Raw genomic sequence first — 22923 nt, 5'->3', positions numbered from 1 at the left:
CCAACCTTCGCTTTTATAAACAACTTTCGTCCGGTCTCCAACCTTCGCTTTCTTGCGAAGGTTGTTGAGAGCGTGGTGGCGCATCAGCTCCCTTTGTTCTTGGAGGAAGCTGATCATCTGGACCCGTACCAATCGGGTTTCAGGCCCGGGTACAGCACGGAGACGGCATTGGTCGCGCTGGTGAATGATCTCTGGCGGGCTCGGGACAGGGGTTGTTCCTCTGTCCTAGTCCTATTAGACCTCTCAGCGGCTTTCAATACCATCGACCATGGTATCCTGCTGCGGCGTCTCAGGGGGTTGGGAGTGGGAGGTACAGTTTTTCAGTGGTTCTCCTCCTACCTTCTGGGACGTTCGCAGTCGGTGTTGGCAGGGGGGCAGAGGTCGACCTTGAGGCCTCTCATTTGTGGAGTTCCCCAGGGATCGGTCCTCTCGCCTCTCCTGTTCAACATCTATATGAAGCCTCTGGGTGAGATTATTCGTGGTTTTGGAGTTGGGTATCATCAGTATGCTGATGATACCCAGCTTTTCATTTCAACCCCAAACCACCCCAGTGATGCCCTCGACGTGATGTCCCGTTGCCTGGAGGCGGTCCAGGTCTGGATGGGGAGGAACAGGCTTCGGCTCAACCCTGACAAGACTGAGTGGCTGTTCGTGCCGGCATCCCGGGAAATTCAGATTACTCCATCTCTTGCTATGGGGGGTGAGCTATTGCCCCCCGTAGATAGGGCGCGCAACTTGGGGGTCCTCCTAGACTCACAGCTCTCTTTAAAAGATCATATAGGAGCTGTGACTAGGGGGGCCTTTGCCCAGGTTCGCCTGGTGCGCCATTTGCGGCCCTATCTGAACCGGGATGCCTTGCGTACAGTCACTCATGTGCTCGTGACCTCTCATTTGGACTACTGTAATGCTCTCTACATGGGGCTGCCCTTGAAGACCACTCGGAGGCTCCAACTGGTGCAGAATGCAGCCGCACGAGTTGTGTTGGGAGTCTCCCGATACTCCCATGTTACACCTTTGCTCCGCGAGCTGCATTGGCTGCCGGTTGCCCTCCGGGTGAGATTCAAGGTGCTGGTAATGACCTACAAAGCCCTACATGGCATGGGTCCGGATTACCTATGGCAGCACCTGCTGCCGGCGTCAACTTCCCTCCGTCCAGTGCGCTCCCACAGAGAGGGCCTCCTCAGGGTGCCTCCAATCAGAGAATGTCGAATGGTGGCCCCCAGGGGGAGGGTGTTCTCTGTGGGCGTGCCAGACCTGTGGAACCGCTTGCCGGTTGAGCTCCGGATGGCCCCCGACCTTCGCTCCTTCCAGCGGGATCTAAAAACCTATTTATTTGAGCAGTCCGGCCTGGTCTGATGGGTTTGGGGTTGGTTTTTTTAATATGGTTTTAACTATTGTATATATCGGGCATAAATTATTTGTTTTTTAACTTTTGTACTTTGTTTTTTAATATTTATTGCCCTGTACACCGCCCTGAGTCCTTCGGGAGAAGGGCGGTATAAAAATTTAATAAATAAATAAATAAAATACTCACATTTGCATACTTTCGAACTGCCAGCTTGGCAGGAGCTGGAGTGAGGACAGGAGCTCATTCCATTGCAAGGCACTTGGGTCTTGAACCTGGGCTGCTGGCTTCAAAGCCAATAGGCCCAGCATCTTAACCGCTAAGCTACTACACTGCCCCAAATCCTTATACCATTATTCAAATATTTAGATTTGGTACTCAGTGAAATAGTTTGAAAATACTGCAACATACTATGACTTACTAGAATAAATTAAGACTTACATTAGGAACCACATTTGTCAACAAAGGTTCTTAAGTATATTATTTAGTTCTACAGAATATACCAAAATTAGATGATGAACCACATCTATCAACATTTGTTGGCAATTGGGGAGCAGGGGACATACATCTGAAAGAAAAGGGCCCTATTTGATTGGACAGCAATATCTTGGTAAAGAATTAAAGAGCATCTATTTCCTAGCACCAGAAAAAACAGCACTTGGTAAAAATGATAAAAGATTAAGCACTGTAATAAAAACTATTTACATGATTATAAATCTACTCATTATTTAATAAGGAAAATTATATTTAGACTTCACTCAGAAAAAACAAGGCTGACATGTGTACAGATGCTATACATGTTATTTTAAAAACCCTATATATTCTGTCAAATGCTTCACATATAAATATCTCTCAAGATTTAATCATTATTCTTTCCTTGCCACAGTCAAAAATTTAATGAGAAGTGGCCAGAAGTAAGTTTCCCAAGCCTTCCTAATTTGGTTGGAATCTGTATTATGCATGACAGCACTGAAGATCCCTGGCAGGCACCTGTCAAAATCAACACATTATGCCTTAAGACCTGCACTTAGCTATGCAAGACAACACTGTTCAAACTGTACATTAAAAAAATGATTCAACTAGCCAGACTCCATTGGATTGCCATGAGCTGTCATGAACATGCAGTAAAAATTGCATTTTTACATTATCAGTGTTAATTTTTTATTGGTTTTCTATTTGTCCTTATAACAGTATTGAATTAATGGACACTATAATGAGCAGTAATGATAATTAGGTGCTAAGCAGCTGAAGAATAAAATAAGTGGAAGTTGGAATTTTAACCTATCAGTTACTATAAACTATATTTAATGAACAGATCCAGCAGGCTCCCATTTTCTTTGTTGTTCTGCCTTCTCTAGTTCTTTTTTTAATTCTTCAAGCCACAAAAGCTTCCATCTCCAGTCAACGTTGTATCATCATCTTTCTTTTAAAGCTTCCAATTTTCAAAAATTGGAACCACCCAAATCTATAAAATCCCCCAAATCACAGTGCATCAAAAGTCTCAATTTTTGTGTTTCAAGGGACTTTCTACTTTGGGTTTTGCCACTCCCATCTCTCTATTCTTTCATGTTCTTTCACTTTCCAATCCTTTCTGGGCATAAAAAAAAACTAGCCACCACCTCTGGGAGTCTCTGAAAGTAACCTGGAACTAGGTTGCTGGAACTCATCCAAGCATAATCAAAGTGAACTCATCAAACCTTACAAAGCACCAGAAGGCTGAACAAGAAGTAATGGGTGGAAGCTTGTTAAAGAGAGATCCAATCTAGAAATAAGGAGAAATTTTTTGACAGTGAGAACAATCAATCAATGGAATAGCTTGTCTCCTGGAATTGTGGGTGGTCCATCGCTGCAGGTTTTCAAAAATAGACTGGACTACCATTTGACCAGCATGGTAGAAGATCTCCTGTCTTGAGCAGGGGATTGGATTAGAAGACCTTCTAAGGCCCCTCCTAGCCCTATAATTCTATGTTCTATGTAAGCAAGTGCTAACTTGATAGTATCAGATACAATTCTGCCATAGAAACTCAGGCAGACAAGCTCCAGAGAAAATAGCAAGCTCTAGTATTTTCTATTTCTAACTGGACTGAAACACCCCCATCCCCATAAACCTTGGTAAGCATTGGGGCAAGAAAGCCTATCAATAACTGCAATATCAATTTCAATGTCACAGCCCCATGACCTCTCCAAATCAATACAAAAGCAAACTGTTTAACATTAATTATGAAATTCCAAAAACAGTAAGGAATGCAAAAGTAACACTTACCACCCCCATATGATTTACTGTGGGGGGCAGATTTGTCAGCTAGGTGCAGTCTTAAAAACACAACTTCAAATTAACTTAAAGTTAATTTGATTTTAAACAATGACATCACTGTAAAAATGGCAGTTTGCTAATAAAAGATGCTCATCAGAAAGAAAATGAAAAATCAAGATCTTTTTTGTCTATATCTAATGCTGTAATCAGGAGAAATAAGCAAATATAAATTAATAGAAATAATGGAAAGCTGATGGAATAAATCCCATGATAAAGAGTATATTGTTTGTTCAAAAGACACAAAAGTAACAGGAAGAAAACAGGGGCTGTATTGTATATTAAATTTATTTAGCCAAGCAAGCATAGGGGGAACATTAGTATACAGTACACATACAACGCCGATACTAAGTGAAAGAAAAACTAAGTGTAATCCAATGGATGAAACATCTAGAACAATGAGGCCAAATAAAGTGAACTCCAGTAAGCTGAGAGAAAGCACATGGGCAGCAATGAATTATGGCCAGAAACCAAAGGTATTTGTATCTTTTATACTCATGCAACATATCCTATTATTTCTAATCGCAAAGAGAAAGAGTAGAAGGATGGTCATTTCCTCTTCTGGTTACTAAATGAATTAATACATAAATGCATTTGCAAATAAGCTGTTAAAAGACATTTGGTGTTCCTATAAAACAGCAGGATTAAAATATGAAGTATGATTGATACAAATATGTCAGGAAAAATAATCAATGAAAGTAATAATAACAATTAATAAAAATAATAATCAATTCAAGTTTCTCCTGCTCCTTCTGAAGCTTCATGGGAACTTAAGGAACTGCACAGAACATGTCTTCAAAGAGGCACACATAGCATCCAATACTTCATGCACAAACTGGAAAACATTACTTATGACATAAAACTACAGGCAAGAAATCTCTGCTCTGTTTATTTAGATTCAACTGCCTACATAAGAAAACGAAAGCATAAGATTTCCTACATGGAAAGAAAAAACCAGTATGTGTTTTATATCTATACAATATATAGGAAAACATTTTCTGCATAATTAACCATGATTTATGATTACTACATATCATCATGAATTGTTTTCATCTATGATAATTTTCAGTTTTCATTGCACATTCCCCTGCCCCATGTTTTTTTTTCTTTTTGCAAAAGCAGCTTTTATGGTGATAAATGGGATTAGTTTTGGACATAACATAGATGTCTTCTTACAGAGTGGGATTTTAAAGTGAATTTCTGTATGAATTCATCCCAAATTTCTATTACCTTCTCCTTCCTTATGCTATCATGTTCAGTTTAGTTATTATCTCTCACAGTTCTGCTACATGAATCACCCCTGTATTTATGTGAGGCTGCATTTTTTCTCTGTTACCTTCCTATTTATTAACATCACAAAATATAAAATAGGCACTATGGACCATAACTGATAGATGTAATAAGAATTTAACACCCTAGTTCACTTGGTTTTTGTGTGTGTCTGTCTGTGATTCTCTGTTACATCATCCATAGTTTTGAATATCAAATTGCTATCAAAAAGACAGCAATTCAAATTAGAAACAAAAGCACAAACTAGCACTGCACAAAAACTAATGCGGTTAATGTATTCAAATCTGAGATCAGAGATAATACTTTCAAATCAAGGCTGTACATAACTTAATAAAAGAGAAAACACACTCTTCCCCCCCCAAATAATATAATTAAGCTCCAGTTCTTCAGGCAGAAGCAAAGAAGAAGAAGAAGAAGAAGAAGAAGAAGAAGAAGAAGAAGAAGAAGAAGAAGAAGAAGAAGAAGAAGAAGAAGAAGAAGAAGAAGAAGAAGAAGAAGAAGAAGAAGAAGAAGAAGAAGAAGAAGAAGAAGGAAGAAGGGAGTTAACAAAATCAGCAGTTTCCTTTATGTCGGCTTCCCACCAATTTTTTTAGGATGTAATCCTAAATTTGCTTCTTACGGATTAAATTTGTCCTAACAGCTAGAGGAGGCAAGATAGACTCCATTCAAGGACAAATCAATCCAGCATTTAGTCCATCTGTTCTCATAATGGCCAATGAGAAGATTCTAAGGTGTTGACATCTGGGCATGAAGATAACATTCCTTTTCTGATGTTTGACTAGCTATCACTAATGCCAAGAGAGGGAGAGAGGGAAAGAACTGAGCAAGCTGTTTTCTGGTGGGTGCAGAGGATGGCTTTGAAGGACAGGGGGAAGACCCAGTATACCATGGCGACAATAAAAAAAAAATTAGACTGGCCTTTGAAAAGTATGCTACAAAACTGCCTCAGACAGCCTCCTCCCTTGTCCCCCAGTTAACTCGCATGAAGTTAAAAAAAATGAGGAAGGCAAGTACATTGACATTTGCAGGATTCTGTGACTATAGCTGTTCCAATAAAATTAGCTTTATGTCTATACTGAGTCTGTTTCTTACTCTGGTCTATCTTTACATTACATAAGAAGAGAAAGTCGGGGAGGGGATTTTTGACCTTCTTTACTTGCTAGATGCCTTTGGCAAACAGGAAAGAAATGAATAGGTTTCTCCTTCTGAATCTGACTGATAAATCTTTCTTCCAGCTTGTTTATCATGCTTGTTTGTTCCCTTCCATTCATCACATGGGAAATAAGGAGGTGGGATGGATGGAAGATCTTTCCCCCCCACCCCCACTGTTTCTCATTTGTTCTTCTTCTCTATCCATTCTTAGCAGATAGCAGCAACATCAATATATTCCTTTAAAAAAGGGGGGGGGAGAGTTTCCCTCACTTCACTTTGTCCTGGTTTTCAAACAGCTCTTTTTTTCTGCTGTGAAATCTGATATACAAGAATCAATGTGCGTTTTATAAACATGAAACTCATTTTACTAGCATTATCTTGAAGAAGAAAAATTGCTGTCTGAGGATATCTATATCCCAAAAAATGAGTACTTAGTGCATTACGTTTCAATTTCTGAATGTGACTGTATTGAAAAGATTTGTATGTGGAATTTAAGTGAAATTTAATAACACTTGGAAAGGGACGACCAAGAATATTGCTATATTCAACAGGGAAACCAAATTATACCGAAATATTTTTACTCAAAATGTTTTTTTTTTAAAAAAACTCGTTAAGGCCCTTCAATGAATTCCTACCATTTTGTCCTATCTGTGAAGGAAGAATACAGAACCAATACTGATTTATAGCCCATTCTTTTGCTACTTTGAGTAACAACTATATAAATATCTTAGAAAGACAAAATAAGAAAAAAGCACCCAATCGAGCCAATAAAAGGCCACCAAGTCTGAACTAGAAGCATTTTTTCCCCTGAAGAATCAATTTCTTTAAAAAGTCCATTATCATGTATCTTCCACCATCTGAAAGGGTACAATCTGACACGTGTACATTTAATACGAAAGCACTGTCAATAACAAATAAATAAAATGCTACTCAACTGTAGTACAATATGTAAACTTTAATGGTATATTCAATATCTATTCTTTTCACAGTACAAATTAAAGTTTGAGAATCTTTTGAAATTTAGGACAAGTCCTAAAACTAGTTAAAGAGAACCCAATTAAACAAGTGAGCCAAAAGCATACTTGTTCATTTATTTATTGAGATATCTGTGGAGAACAGATGATTTAGGGTGTTTTGAATCATATTTATGCAGAAGCATTGAAAATTCAAAAGGATTCACAAACATATGGGCACCATTATATAACTAAAGCTTATTTACAAGTTCAGGATTGTTATCTACATATTACATCAGAAAATAATTGTTTTATTCACCATAGTAAATACGTTCAGATTCAGCTCCCTATGTGCTCATCTAAGATCTATACTTTTGTAGAATAATGACCAAGTTATATCTCAAAGTAAAAATACAAAGTAACTTTTCTAACTATCTAGTAGATTTTTTTAATCAACCATTTAAATCAAGCTTGTATTATCCAGCAATTTTTGTAAATTACAATTGATAAGAAATTGAAATCAATTAATGTAGAATTGAGGCATTTATTTATTTACTCTATGATTGCCTATCTCACGGTGACTCTTGGTGACTAATGACATTTAGACATAAAATACAATTCCAAACAGCATAAAACTTAAATATATGTAACAGAAATACAAGTAAACAACTTCACTGAGTCCATCTAATAGTCTAAACCGCTCACCTGGAAACACATTCAGGCTTTGTAAAAACTTGGCAGGATTGGGGTCACCCTCATTTTGGGAGGAAGAGTGTTCCATAGGGTGTGACCAAAAGAGCACATTTTCTGGGTATGGAAAGAGGGCATTACATATAATCAATGGGACCCTCAGAGTTTCTTTCCTGCCAGGCCAAGTGGAATTGACAGAAACAAGTGGAGAGAGGTAGTTCTGAAAATAACCCAGCACCACCTACAGAGTCCTTTAACAGGAGACAACCACACCTTGAACTGTACAATCCTTTCAGGTTTTTGCAAGCAAACAACCAAGCTCAGAGAGTAAGAAAGACTCCAAAGTTCAACCCTGAGCTACCTCTATTCTCTTCCATTGACATCTTGAACTGTATCCAGAAGCATATTGGCAGCCAGTGCAACTTACAGAACTGAAATGTAATGAGTGCATTAAAGGTAGCCACAGGCAGAACATGTTGTAGTTACCTGTTGTAATCCATTTAGGGAGTGACCAATACATGATAGATAGATAGATAGATAGATAGATAGATAGATAGATAGATAGATAGACAGACAGACAGACAGACAGACAGACAGACAGACAGACGACTTTTATTGTCATTTTTTACTGTGGGCACAATGGTACATATTAAAAATAAAATTTAGTTTCTTGCTCTCAAAGTGTAAACATACATAACACACATTTAAACATACTATATACAACATATGCATAGACCTACATCCTTACACATAAGTAACATATAAGTGAGTGATTATGAACAATGCCCACTGGTCCAGGAAAGGGATTATATATAATTTCTTGGGAAATTGTTGATATCCCTCTACTTTTATTCAGTTTATTATCAACCCAATATTGTGTAGTAACTAATCAATTAAAACTTCCAGCTCCAATTATATGTCTGCTACTACCATAAAACTTTCCTATATTTCAATGGCATAAAACTACCATTTTATTACCCCTTAGAATCGCTGTGTAGCTGCCAAGACTCACCTTGTAGGGGAGGTAGGCAGCAAAGAAATTTAATAAACATTAAATAAATAAAAATATTACTTTATAACCACAGTACTTGCTTTCATGAGTCACTTGCCCTCATGACTGAAGGTATATCATATGTTTTGCAGACAGCTTTCTCTTTTCCTCCTAAGTCATTTCAAGTTAGCCACTTAAAAGACTTATGTGCTATACTGATTTATTTATGTTGCTCAGCAATCTCTAATTCATTGTTCTTTCAACACTTCTGCAATCTGTTGATTGTACGTAAGGCACTTTTACACATTTGTCCATCTTCTGATTTTATGCCCTTTGTTGCCTTATTTTCATTTTCTTGGGTTTTTGAAGTCATTTAGCAAAGCACTTGAACACTTGATGTGAAATGATGCAAAGAGTTACTTAGCAATTACACTAGGAACTTTTGAATGATGGTATAATGAGATAAATAAGTATAGTTGCAAAACTGCACTATAGGTTTGGGCACAAAAGAATAGAAGAAATCATTATTTGCTAATCTGAGCCAGTGAGGTGACTGCTGAAAATTCCAAGTCTTTCAGAAGTTCAACATACTTGACAAATGAAGAATGCTTTGTCTGGAATAAGTCAGGATTTTATAGGTACCTTCACACCTCTAAATCATCTCACAGTTTATTGCTAGAATGCTAGCTTTTTGAAACAAGGAAAAAAGTATTTCTCTTAAATGTTGGAAGGTCTATAATATTCCATTGGGAGTAGGATGCAACGATTTGAATATATAAACTCTTCTGCTCAAATATACTTATAAAATAAAGAGTCTACAGAAAGTTTTGCTGCAGACAACAGTACCGAACTAATGAAAATTTCTGTTTGGTCTATCTGTATGTATTCTTTGAATGCAGTGTAGGCATTTAAAGAATACATTCATATCAATCCAGTTCTCAAAATGGCTGTATGACCCAGCTCCAATATATGCCTTCTTGCACCTACTTGTAGTTTCCATGGTGTCTGATCTGAATATTCCTTGTGACCAGTATCTAGTGATAACCTTTTATAGGCAATCCTTGACTTATGACCTTAATTAGGACTGGAATCTCAGTCATTGAACAGAGGTCATTAAATAAGGTGTCCATGTGACCACTTCGCTTAATAACAGCAATCCTGAAAATCCAAGCTTTGTTTCTGCAGCCTGCTGTGGGATTTCCCTTCCCCTCGAAGTGTGGGAGAGAACTCCTGCTGTGGACTGCAGAAATGAAGCTTAGATCTTAAAGATCTGACTTCCATTCCTCCAGCCCGACAAAGAATGCCCCCATCTGTGCACAAAGGGGAGGAAACAGTGGCTTTCCTGCTAGTTTGCTCATTCACTTTCTGGGGAAGCCATCACAGAAGACTGCAAATGGTAATTACATGACTGCAGGGCACATGGCAACCAGCTGTAAGTGAGACTAGGTTGTCAAACACCAAGATCATGATCAGGTGACCCTGAGACAGTGGTAGTAACATTTTTCAACAGCCAGATCACAAAGCACCTTCATAAAGCACCTTTCTGAGTTGCCAAAACATTCAAGTAGTCATTAAATGACAGGATGTAAGTTGAGGACAAACCTGTATTATAAATTTGTGTGCCATTTTAAATATCTTATATGGTTGTTTTTCTCTATTCAGATACAGAGATTTACTCTTTGTGAAAGCACTTCTTATTGCATTAAGGCAGGCATGTCAACTGCTGGCCCATGGGCCGGATGCATCACGCCAAAACTGCACCCACCCTATTGCCGGCAATGGGAAAAAGTCCCGATACGTCGCACAATGTTGCGAGTTTGACATGCCTGCATTAAGGCAACCTAAAATTTGGGAACATGGCAATTTGGCAAGGAGCTTGGAGATCTCCTATACTCTGTTCAACAAGAGTAGTGATATAGTTAGGGGTTTTGATTCATTGTGCAAGAACTGTTGTGATTTGAAGGATGAGAATAAATCTGGACTTAAGACAATAGGAAGTGAAAAAAGCAGGTATGTATAGCATGAACTTCAAATCATGTTTAAGTAAACAAATCTGACAATCGCTAAGCTTGTTCAAAAATGCATATATCATAACTATTTCACCCAAATATAACTTACTTTGCTCTTTTGGCCATTTCATTGCCATCCCATCGTGGACTATAGGGATAGTTTTTCTGGGCTTGAGAATATAGTTCTCCACTATTTGTAAAATGATAGACAGATTGAAATGTCAAAGTTGGCTGATCCCGAGGAAAGTACAGTGGCAAGTCAACTACAAACAAAAAAGAAAAGAAAAGAAAATACATTAGCAATTTGTTTTCTTTCTTGATTTTTATCATCTTATATTAACAATATGCATGAAAACGTGTACATTAAAAATATTTTAAAATCTGACAGGTGCTTAAAGGATGCTCAATTTACAGGCCGTTCAGTTTTTTTTAAAAAATATTCAATCATATTTTTGCCAGATTTGTTGTACAAAAATGAAATGGGACAGATCAATTTGAATCTATCATTTTAATGGACACTTGTTGAAATTTGAAATGTTTTTGAAACACACTAAGCATACTACATATAAACAAAATAAAGCACAGGTAAAATTTAATTAGACAATATGATTTGCTGTCTACCTATGTAAAAAACATAGCTGGCGGTAGGGATGGGCATACTGTCTTATAGATGGGAACTGCTGTTTTTTTAATATATATCAGATGGGCTTGAAGTACTGTATTTTTAGCTTTTGTACATGTCCACCAAGCATGATATGATGTCCCTTCACATTGTTCATATTTCCAGAATACTTCTGAAGTGCCTTGGTATATTCTAGATTTTTCTAGACTACAATGCTACTTTCTGAGAGATAAATAAATCCAGCCCTTCCCAGTCATTGTGCCTCTAAACTTCAACTATGTGCTATTCAGCTATAGTTCTGACTCATTCTCCTTGCATATTCAGTTTCTCTACTGGGCTACAAGGTTGTCTTCACCTTTTTATTGCATATGACAGGTGTTTATTATTATTACGTTTTGCAGGTGTTCCTAGCATAGGTGATCAAAGTTATGTTAATAAAATATTCTGAATTAATTTAGAATACTGGTGCATAGCATTAAACCAGTATTATTTTACTAGACCCACAAGACAAGCCTTAGGTTTACATAATTATCATTACTGTATTCAGTTATGATAGATAAGGCTTTTTTGAAATAAGGGAGACAAACAAATTATTCGGTTCAGTTTTGAATGAATTTTCCCAAGAAATCCTTTATGTGAACGGAAAACAACGTATCAACCTACCGTATATACTTGAGTATAAGCCGACTCGAGTATAAGCCGAGACCCCCAATTTCACCCCCAAAAACTGGAAAAAGTTATTGACTCGAGTATAAGCCGATCCGCCGTTCTGCAAGCCTCTGCCGCCAGCAGAGGCTCGATCCGCCATTTTGCAAGCCTGAATACACAGGAATACCCTGTGTGGCCAAGGCTCGTCGGCAGGTCTCCGTTCCTCCTGCCGACCTTTGGGGAGGTTTGGGCGCCTCCCCAAACCTCCCCAAACCTCGGCAGGTCTCCGTTCCTGTTTGGGGAGGTTTGGGCGCCTCCCCAAACCTCCCCAAACCTCGGCAGGTCTCCGTTCCTCCGCGCAGACCTGCCGACCTTTGGGGAGGTTTGGGCACCTCCCCAAACGTCCCCAAACCTCGGCAGGTCTCCGTTCCTGTTTGGGGAGGTTTGGGCGCCTCCCCAAACCTCCCCAAACCTCGGCAGGTCTCCGTTCCTCCGCGCAGACCTGCCGACGTTTGGGGAGGTTTGGGCGCCTCCCCAAACCTCGGCAGGTCTCCGTTCCTGTTTGGGGAGGTTTGGGCGCCTCCCCAAACCTCCCCAAACCTCGGCAGGTCTCCGTTCCTCCGCGCAGACCTGCCAACCTTTGGGGAGGTTTGGGCGCCTCCCCAAACGTCCCCAAACCTCGGCAGGTCTCCGTTCCTGTTTGGGGAGGTTTGGGCGCCTCCCCAAACCTCCCCAAACCTCGGCAGGTCTCCGTTCCTCCGCGCAGACCTGCCGACCTTTGGGGAGGTTTGGGCGCCTCCCCAAACGTCCCCAAACCTCGGCAGGTCTCCGTTCCTCCGCGCAGACCTGCCGACCTTTGGGGAGGTTTGGGCGCCTCCCCAAACGTCCCCAAACCTCGGCAGGTCTCCGTTCCTGTTTGGGGAGGTTTGGGCGCCTCCCCAAACCTCCCCAAACCTCGGCAGGTCTCCGTTCCTCCGCGCAGACCTGCCGACCTTTGGGGAGGTTTGGGCGCCTCCCCAAACGTCCCCAAACCTCGGCAGGTCTCCGTTCCTGTTTGGGGAGGTTTGGGCGCCTCCCCAAACCTCCCCAAACCTCGGCAGGTCTCCGTTCCTCCGCGCAGACCTGCCGACCTTTGGGGAGGTTTGGGCGCCTCCCCAAACGTCCCCAAACCTCGGCAGGTCTCCGTTCCTGTTTGGGGAGGTTTGGGCGCCTCCCCAAAACTCCCCAAACCTCGGCAGGTCTCCGTTCCTCCGCGCAGACCTGCCGACGTTTGGGGAGGTTTGGGGAGGCGCCCAAACCTCCCCAAACAGGAACGGAGACCTGCCGAGGTTTGGGGACGTTTGGGGAGGCGCCCAAACCTCCCCAAAGGTCGGCAGGTCTGCGCGGAGGAACGGAGACCTGCCGAGGTTTGGGGACGTTTGGGGAGGCGCCCAAACCTCCCCAAACAGGAACGGAGACCTGCCGAGGTTTGGGGACGTTTGGGGAGGCGCCCAAACCTCCCCAAAGGTCGGCAGGTCTGCGCGGAGGAACGGAGACCTGCCGAGGTTTGGGGAGGTTTGGGGAGGCGCCCAAACCTCCCCAAACGTCGGCAGGTCTGCGCGGAGGAACGGAGACCTGCCGAGGTTTGGGGAGGTTTGGGGAGGCACCCAAACCTCCCCAAAGGTCGGCAGGAAGAACGGAGACCTGCCGAGGTTTGGGGAGGTTTGGGGAGGCGCCCAAACCTCCCCAAAGGTCGGCAGGTCTGCGCGGAGGAACGGAGACCTGCCGAGGTTTGGGGAGGTTTGGGGAGGCGCCCAAACCTCCCCAAAGGTCGGCAGGAGGAACGGAGACCTGCCGAGGTTTGGGGAGGCGCCCAAACCTCCCCAAACGTCGGCAGGTCTGCGCGGAGGAACGGAGACCTGCCGAGGTTTGGGGAGGCGCCCAAACCTCCCCAAACGTCGGCAAGTCTCCGTTCCTCCGCGCCCTGCCTGCCTGCTTCTTTCCGCTGCGGAAAGAAGCAGGCAGGCAAGGCACGGAGTTTGGGGAGGTGCGCACGCACCTCCCCAAACCTCCCCAAACTTCGGCAGGTCTCGGACGGCGGTGGCTTGGGAGAGGTGCGGGCGATCCCGGAAGCACCAAAGCCTCGGCCGCGCACAAGTCCTCGGTAAGTTTTTTTGTTGACTGGAGTATAAGCCGAAGTGGAATTTTTCAGCCCAAAAAGTGGGCTGAAAAATTCGGCTTATACTCAAGTATATACGGTAATTTTTTATTTACACAGAGTCTTATAGATTAATTTCTCAATTCACTGTTGTAATACCCACAGTTTGAATATGTTAACATGATGACAACTTATAACCATTTTCCATTCAGTGAAAAATTTTTTTTTTATAAAGCCTTAAGTAGTTCTTTTACATTCAGGTGTCCCTTGAGACACCAGTTTCAGTGCAAATAAAGAACAAAAACTTGGATATATAGGAATTGAGGGATTAGGTTCCAGAAACTATGATTCTCTTCTTCCTCCCACAAGCACCTTTTCTCTCTTTCTTCTGTTGTGGTTGTCTGTGTAATATACCTGAATTTACATAAGGTCTCTCTGGGTCTGTCCAGTTACAAGGTTCCATGTGACTTTCCTGCAGCAGCTGGCTGGTAACAGAAGGAATCACCTTATTCACAGCTAACCTGTCATGCTAATTTCTCTAGCCTAAGTCCTTTTACAATTTGGGGGGAGAGGTTTCTTGATCACATCATTGGACACTACTGCTATCCACAGACTGGCTGTGTAATGCTCAATTACCACAAATGTTCAATAAGCAGCTAGTGTCCAGTGACACAACTGAGAGTTGGCTGAGAGTAGTACTACACACAGTACTGATGTCCAGTGGCATAACTAAATGGCTCACCCATCCAGAGCTGCACAGAGACCCCAGTATGTGGCATCAATTTGATTCTTTCCATTGTCAGCCAAACAAATCACTTGGAAGAAGGCAGCCAGCTGTAGTGAGGAAGTTATGGAGGAGTCCCAAAACTGGCAAATACAACCCTGACCAAGTGAAAAGATCTACAACTTACAACTGCATGGAAGCCCACAAGCCAATGATATTCATGCCCAAGGAGCAGCAGCAAATATAGGCATGCAGACAAACTAGTCATAACCCATATAAAACCTACTTTTCAGATGTTAAAAAACCCTTTCTACCATTTTCTATTTTTTAAAAAAGGCCAAATCAATAGATATGAAAAAAACATTTATTTATAGGTCAAAGTGTGGTCTTTTAATTATCAGTTGTGGATATATAAAACAACAGATAATGACACTATGGATGGATCTACCTACTTTGGGGGGAGGAAGGAGGCAAAAAAGATAAAAAAAAATCAAACCCATAAGTTGTAATGGGAACTGAAGAATTCCAATATTAGGAAATATATTGAAAAAGATAGTTGTCACAAATCTCTTCAAGGGTTCTGACAGACATTTTGCATTTTCTCTTTATCTTTTATCTATGCCAGCAGTTACTTTCCACCCAGGGATAGGGCCTTCTCAGTGGGGGCGCCTGCCCTCTGGAACCAGCTGCCGGTGGAGCTGAGGACTGCTCCCGACCTCCGATCATTCCGCCGGGGCCTGAAGACTTGGCTCTTTGAGCTCTCGGGCCCAGGCTGAGGAGACATTCATTTTAATTGGGGTTTTTAATAGTACAGGGTTGATTTAATATTTTTAAATTGGGTTTTAACTTTTGTATGGTTGATTTTAACTCCCTGTAAACCGCCCTGAGTCCTCAGGGAAAGGGCGGTATATAAATGCAATAAAATAAATAAATAAAATAAATAAATATATTTTCCTTTCAGGTTCAGGATTACAGCATGCTCTGCAAGGAAGTTATTACCATATATCTCAGGAATGTCATTTGAACTCAAAAACATATTTTGATATAGTTATACTAGCGGATAATGTGACTTCATAAATTATCCAGTAACCATGTATATACAACAACAGCTGAACAAAATATTTTATTGGTATATATACACATAAAACCATGGAAAATGTATCCTTTCTTTTGAATCTTGATAAATAAATTCTACTACTAATTTATATTTGGGAACTTAAGAATCAAATTCTAATATGGATGGAATTAGCTGATATAGAATAATGTTTAATATTCCACTTAAACAAATGAAGTGTAAATGTGTATAATACATAGCTCCTAGTAAGCACAAAACTACACGTGTAAGGCATGTAGTAGTAAGGCATGGCTGAGATTGTTTAAAGAAGGAAAAACAAAAAAAGGAAAGTGCAATTGTAAGATATTTGGGAATTAGAGTAAAGCGTCCTAAAATGGATTTCCTGATGGCAAATTATGTTCCAGTCTGAAAGGAAATAAGATCATGATTCCAAGAAGGGGAAAAAAACTTTACAAAATCAGCAAGAAAAGTTTAAGATTTTTTAAAATATGAACTCTTTTAATACCTACTGTACATACTGAGATATAGGACCATGCATATAAATAAAATAAAAGCCTAAAGAATACCATATTTTCCGGCGTATAAGACGACTGGGCGTATAAGACGACCCCCTACATTTCCTGTTAAATTATAGGGTTTGGGCTATACTCGCCGTATAAGACTACCCCTCTTCCAACGCACACCAAATAAAAATTAAAAAAACATCAGATTTGATTTTAATATGGTAATTTTAATTCAAATGCTTATGACATGCAGGTACTTAGTAGGAAAACTGTCACTTATAAACATAAGGCTGTTTGTCATCAAACATGTAAACATAAAACAGTGCAAGTGGATTAAACTTTAATAATAATAATAATAATAATAATAATAATAATAATAATAATAATAATAATAATAAGAAGAAGAAGAAGAAGAAGAAGAAGAAGAAGAAGAAGAAGAAGAAGAAGAAGAAGTTGGAAGGGACCTTGGAGGTCATCTAGTCCAACCCCCTGCTAAGGCAGGAAACCCTATACCATTTCAGACAAATGGCTGTCCAGTCTCTTCTTAAAAACTTCCAGTGTTGGAGCATTCACCACTTCTGGAGGCAGGTTGTTCCACTGGTTAATTGTTCTAACTGTCAGGAAGTTTCTCCTTAGTTCTAGGTTGCTTCTCTCCTTGACTAGTTTCCATCCATTGCTTCTTGTCCTGCTTTCAGGTGCTTTGGAGAATAGCTTGGCTCCCTCTTCTTTGTGGCAGCCCCTGAGATATTGGATCACTGCTATCGTGTCACCCCTCACCCTTCTCTTCGTTAAACTACACATACCCAATTCCAGCAACCCTTTTCCTATTTTCCTAATTCACTTTTTTACTTTTCCTAATTCACTCTAAAGCTTTCCCTGTGCAGAGCCTTAAGTAACCCCAGCTGCCTGCAATTAGTGCAGGTTCACATCCCATCAGGCTCAAGGTTGAGTCAGCCTTCCATCATTCTGAGGTAGGTAAAATGAGGACTCAGATTGTTGGGAGCAATAAGCTGACTTTGTAGTAATGCTGCTTGTGTGTGGGGGGGTGAAAGCTCTAATAGGCAGGCATATACATAGAATGAAGGCTATTGCTAAGCACATTGATTTGTGCTTTAAATTGTAAGCCGCCCTGAGTCTTCGGAGAAGGGTGGGATATAAATGGGATTTAAAAAAAAGACCAAATGGGAGATCCGCTCCAGGTTTTCCAGCCAGCCCGCCCGCCCAGTTCCTGAGTCAAATGTGTCCTTAGAGCTAAGCTGCTGCTCTGCTACGCATTCCCCACCTGCCTTTCAAATTGCTCTTGCATTCCCCACCTGCCTACAGCTGCTCTTCAACTTTAGAAGGAAAAAAGCCCAGACCCCAGCCTGTAAAAAATCACAGACTGCAGCTTCTACTCCAATTGGTCCCGCTTTCCCTGCGCAGACTAAATGGAAGATCCGCTCCAGGTTTTCCAGCCAGCCCTGTCCCTAAAGTTTCAGCACCCGGCGTATAAGATGACCCCTGACTTTTGAGAAGATTTTCATGGGTTAAAAAGTAGTCTTATACGCAGGAATCTACGGTACTCTAATCAATAAACCAACCTCTTTGCATACCTGTAAATATTTTTAAATATTTTTAAAAGTAATTTATTATCTGTTATTAATTATTTTATTTTTAGTAACAGGTGGAAACTTCAAGCAATTCAGCAAATGTATATTGGAAAGTCTTTACGTATAACAATCATACTTTCAATCATACAATTATGATCATTAGAGACGATGAAAAATGAAAAGTCACTAAACAATCTAAAAATGCTGAATTCAGAGTAACGTTTTCTTACTGTGATGTAAGTAACCTATTTACCTTTGCAAAAATTGAAACATGCACAGTATTTCTCCCAACAAATTAATCAATATTAACTATTTCTGTACATATGGGGTTGGAAACGTATGCTTATGGAACTTATTTTAAGCAACTTTTCTTCTATAAAGTCTGGACTATTATATAAAGAAAAGATTGCTTTAGGAAAGGAAATTATTTACCACACTGAAAAGATAGCTGGAGTACACCACACCCCATTTGCAGTTTCACCATTTTACAATATCCTGATCCAAAGTTGCTTCTCCTTGAAGTGAGCATACATTGCTAGAGTTCAATTAGATGAAGCTATACATTGTGTATATATACTGTAGCAGAAAAGATCATTAGAACCTAGAATAATAGACATCAGAGGTCTTCTAGTCCAACCTCCTGCTTGAGCAGGAGACCCTGTACAATTTCAGACGAATGGCTGTCCAGTCTCTTTTTGAAAGAGCACCCACAACTTCTGAAGTCAAGCTATTCCATTGGCTGATTGCTCTTACTCTTAGGAAATTTCTCCTTAGTTCTAGGTTGCTTCTCTCCTTGATTACTTTCCAACCATTGTTTCTTGTCTTGCCTTTGGTGCTTTGGAAAATAGTTTGACCCCCTCATCCTGTAGGTGCCCCTCAAATATTGGAATTCTGCAAATCATTAACTATGATCTTTAACCATGAGAATCGATTGCTGGAGCTAGATGGGCCAGGGATCTATCGGCAAGGGACTACTTAGGTTTTAATCCCTTTGTGTAATATAAAACAATAAGAGTTACTTCCACAATAATGTTAAGTGGTAGATTGTACCTATGGAGAAGTTACGAGAGGTGGCTGAGACTTGGAACTCTCAACTCTTGTGTTAGCATCCATCATAACATCATGATGGAAATTATTATCAAACTGCCTCTGCTTGGGGACGGAAATGACAACTAAAATTTGAGATTAAAATATCTACCGTTTCATTCTTGGCTAACAACATAATTCTACCATTATCTAAAGTGATTTGTCAGTTAGCAATGTGCTTTTGTAGCATTAGTCTGAAAGTCTAAAAGGTAAAAGCAAAAGTTCTGTTCTATTCTGTAGGGTTAACCCAACCTCCTAAAATCTGGTTATAGTTTTGAGGTTAGGACTTTCTTTGTTGTTTCCCCTTTGTAATTAAAGTTCATAATTTCTTTTATGTGTTTTCTTGTTTTTTAAAAAAATATTTTTCTCATATACTGCCTGTTTCTTAAAACGCAGCTAAATCTATGTACAATTCATATAAAACAGTGATATGTGGTAATAAACTTCAGTAAAGACAAGTTAATATCTGTGGTGTTAGTTTCATTTATTTTTTTCCTGAAGAATCTCCTTTTTTCTTGATTTTTTTAAAATATCAGACCAACTGAAAGGTGTTAATAGCATGTTTTAAAAACTTTTGTTCAAAAAGTCAAGTTTTTTTTAAAAAAGCTTTGCTTTTTAAAAGCTGTAAGTACATAACATTGAAGTCAAGTTTAAAAGCACAACAGAGACAAAACTGTTAATTCATAGAAGCTTTCATTTGCTATGATTAGCCTTTGAGCAATTGCTGTAATTTTCTCCATAGAGGAACTATTTTAAAAACTAAGGAACTGAGAAGAAAAAGGGACTTCCAGTTAACAGGACATTGTAAGAATTCAATTATGGGTAGTTATGGATAGTTGAGTGGACATAACTCAGTTGTTTCTTTGCTACTATCTCCATCCACAACACACCTACTCTCAGGAGTGTCTACAAGATATGGTAAAGAAAGGTAAAGATCATGTTGCCATAACCGTGTAATCAAAATTCCACCAGATTTTTTGGGGGGATATATTGCAAGTACAATTAACATAAGAGGAACAGTAGAGCTTTGTGGTCATGTTGACTTTTTCAACCACCAACCCCATGAACATCCCTGTATATCCTATGACGTTTAGGCTGACTTGTCCCTGGCACTTTGCATCTCTACCACTTTTTCTGAGAACTCCGCTTCTCCTGACTTTAGACCCAGGATGACTATTTCTCTTCTTAGTTCCAAATGATTTCTTTCAGTTTTTCCCCTCTTCCCTCATTAATTAAAATATACCCAGTATTTATTTCAAATATTTGCCAGAAATCTGTGGTTGCTGGAATTCAGCAGGTTATATATTGTTATGTAATATGTTATATATTACATATAAAAGTGAATAAATAAATGGTTTTTATACAGGGATCTTTCCTCTGAATAATTCAAGATGGTGTACGTATGTATGTATTTTGAATTTGATGTGGGCGCACATGCACACATACAGAGCTTCCCATTTATTCTAATAATCTATAGCCTGTGTTACAGTGCTGGATCACTAAGTGCTTAATAACTGACTGAATTTGGAACTTGTGTAAACATCATTATTCAAATTTATGAAGCCTGATCAAGTTACATAAGCAAAAAGAGCAGGTCCTTCCCAAAATTTCAACATGAGGAGGAACAGGGGAAAGAAATGCAAGAGAGGTTTATGTAAAAAAAGCAGCTTTTGTTTTATGCACACAAGTTATAGGAATTTGTAGTAGCAAGGTAGAAAAGATAGAGCTATTAAATAGAGATAATCAGTGGTGGGATTCAGCCAGTTTGCTTCACTTTGGCAGAACCGGTAGCTAATTTTTTGTTGCCCAGGCCCAGAATGGACTTCCAGAAACTGCATCCACACAGAGAACCAATTGTTCACATATTTGAATCCCACCACTGGAGAGAATGCATCTCAGTACACGTCGCAGTGTGATGAACAGGTATGATATGAAACAATAACAGAAAAATAAGAATAGGTTCAGGTTTAGAGATAAAAGCAAAGCATTTCTGACAGACATAGAAGGCGCTAAACAACCAGAACAACTTTAAGGAAAGCATCTTTTGATTTGAATGGAGTCAATAGGTTTAGGCAATAGAAACAGTGGGGACTGCGATAAAAAATGGTTCTGAACAAATAAACTGACATCTGCATGAAAAAAAATACTTTAATCATTTATATAATCCTTCCATGCAGAATACACATGAAAATAGGGCTGTTGAACTTTACTAAATCATCTGCAAGTTTTATAAACCTGACAGATTGAAAACACTGCTTCAGCAACTCTGTTCAAAACTGGAAATACTATTTCCAAACACATATTGACTCATAGGTATTTCTGCAGACAATAGATGAGTGACTCACATCTGTAAATTCCTGGAAGTACCAATAGACCCTTTGCTTAGTCATTTATTAAGGGACGCTCAGTTTGCAAGCTTTGCAAGCCATGATAAAGGAATCTATCTTAAAATCGGCTTAAAGAAACATTCCAAATAACCCAAATCTAGACTCTAAAAATAACCTCACATTATGTGAGTCACCTCACTAACAGGTTTACACAAGTTCGGTGCCAAACAGTGGTATCTCATCAGAAAAACTTAATTTTATTGCAATTCTAAGAATATAAAGGAAAAAGACAGGTTTTAAGAATAGAAACGCTTTTCTGGGAGTGTTTTCTGCAAATCTATTACACTTAACATTTCTCAACAGTTAATTTTAGGACCCATCTTTCTTTCTGTTAAACCTTCCAATTGCTACAAAAGTTAGACAAAGATTATACATAAACAGTGTTGGTAACTATGAATTGGAAAGTGAATACTGTCATAAAAAAAGTCATGCAATATACTATGGAAATAGCAAAGTGACAATATTGTAGGAACTGATTAAAATTCCATGCTAATTTCATTTGTGATAAAAATAATTCTTACTTAAAAAATACAACTACTAGAAAATGTTAAAAGCATTTTCAATTACACAGTTATCAGGAAGGGAAAAGGAAGGCGAGGGGAAGTAGAATAACTGCTTCACACAGAGAGGAAGCCACATTTGTTCTAACAAATTCAGTATCCATTATCTGAAATGTCCAACTCATTTTAAAGCAGTAATACCAGTTAATGCTAGGGACGCGGTGGCTCAGTGGGTTAGGACGCTGAGCTTGTCGATCAGAAGGTCAGCAGTTTGGCGGGTCGAATCCTGAGTGCCGCGTAACAGAGTGAGCGCCTGTTACTTGTCCCAGCTTCTGCCAACCTAGCAGTTCGAAAGCACGTAAAAAATGCAAGTAGAAAAATAGGGACCACTACGGTGGGAAGGTAACAGCATTCCGTGCGCCTTTGGTGTCTAGTCATGCCAGCCACATGACCACGGAGACGTCCTCGGACAAGTGCTGGCTCTTCGGCTTTGAAACGGACACGAGCACCGGCCCGTAGAGTCGGAAACGACTAGCACGCATGTGCGGGGAAACTTTTTACCAGTTAATGAGATACTAATTGCAAGAGAAACTATGCCAAAGTTAAGTATTCTGATCTATCCCGTCCTCCCTTTATTAGTCTAGGACAGGGGTAGGCAACCTTGGCTCTTTTTTTTCTCGTGGACTTCAAATTGCAGAATTCCTGAGCCAGCCATGGCTGGCTGAGGAATTCTGCGATTTGAAGTCCACGAGTCATAAAACAAGGTTGCCTACCCCTGGTCTAGGAACTAGTAACAAGACAACCTGCTCTTGTCTTCTTGTTAGACCAGCCAATTAAGCCAAAATATTTCTCCTTTTTCTTTTATTTTATCCTCACCCTACAAGGCATATCAATAATTTGACTGATAACTT

The 22923-nt window shown here is 39.9% G+C and overlaps 1 protein-coding gene across 4 annotated transcripts in view; it reads right to left on the bottom strand.

Moving 5' to 3' along the window:
• BABAM2 (BRISC and BRCA1 A complex member 2) overlaps positions 1 to 22923 on the bottom strand; it is a gene marked incomplete at its 3' end in the record, with an annotated part of 185462 nt that overhangs the window by 26413 nt on the left and 136126 nt on the right. For 3 of the 4 annotated variants that reach the window (XM_081317295.1, XM_081317297.1, XM_081317296.1), the window contains exon 11: positions 10851 to 11004. In XM_081317295.1, the coding sequence (XP_081173421.1) occupies positions 10851 to 11004 (154 nt within the window). Of the gene's footprint in view, positions 1 to 10846; positions 11005 to 22923 lie in introns of those variants that run through there. The other variant, XM_081317298.1, reaches the window with a different exon arrangement.

Source organism: Vipera berus (genome assembly GCF_964194415.1).
Source record: "Vipera berus genome assembly, chromosome: 1".
NCBI classification, from domain to species: domain Eukaryota; kingdom Metazoa; phylum Chordata; class Lepidosauria; order Squamata; family Viperidae; genus Vipera; species Vipera berus.
Note: the sequence above shows the minus strand (reverse complement) of the source record. Positions and strands in the feature narration are given on the sequence as shown.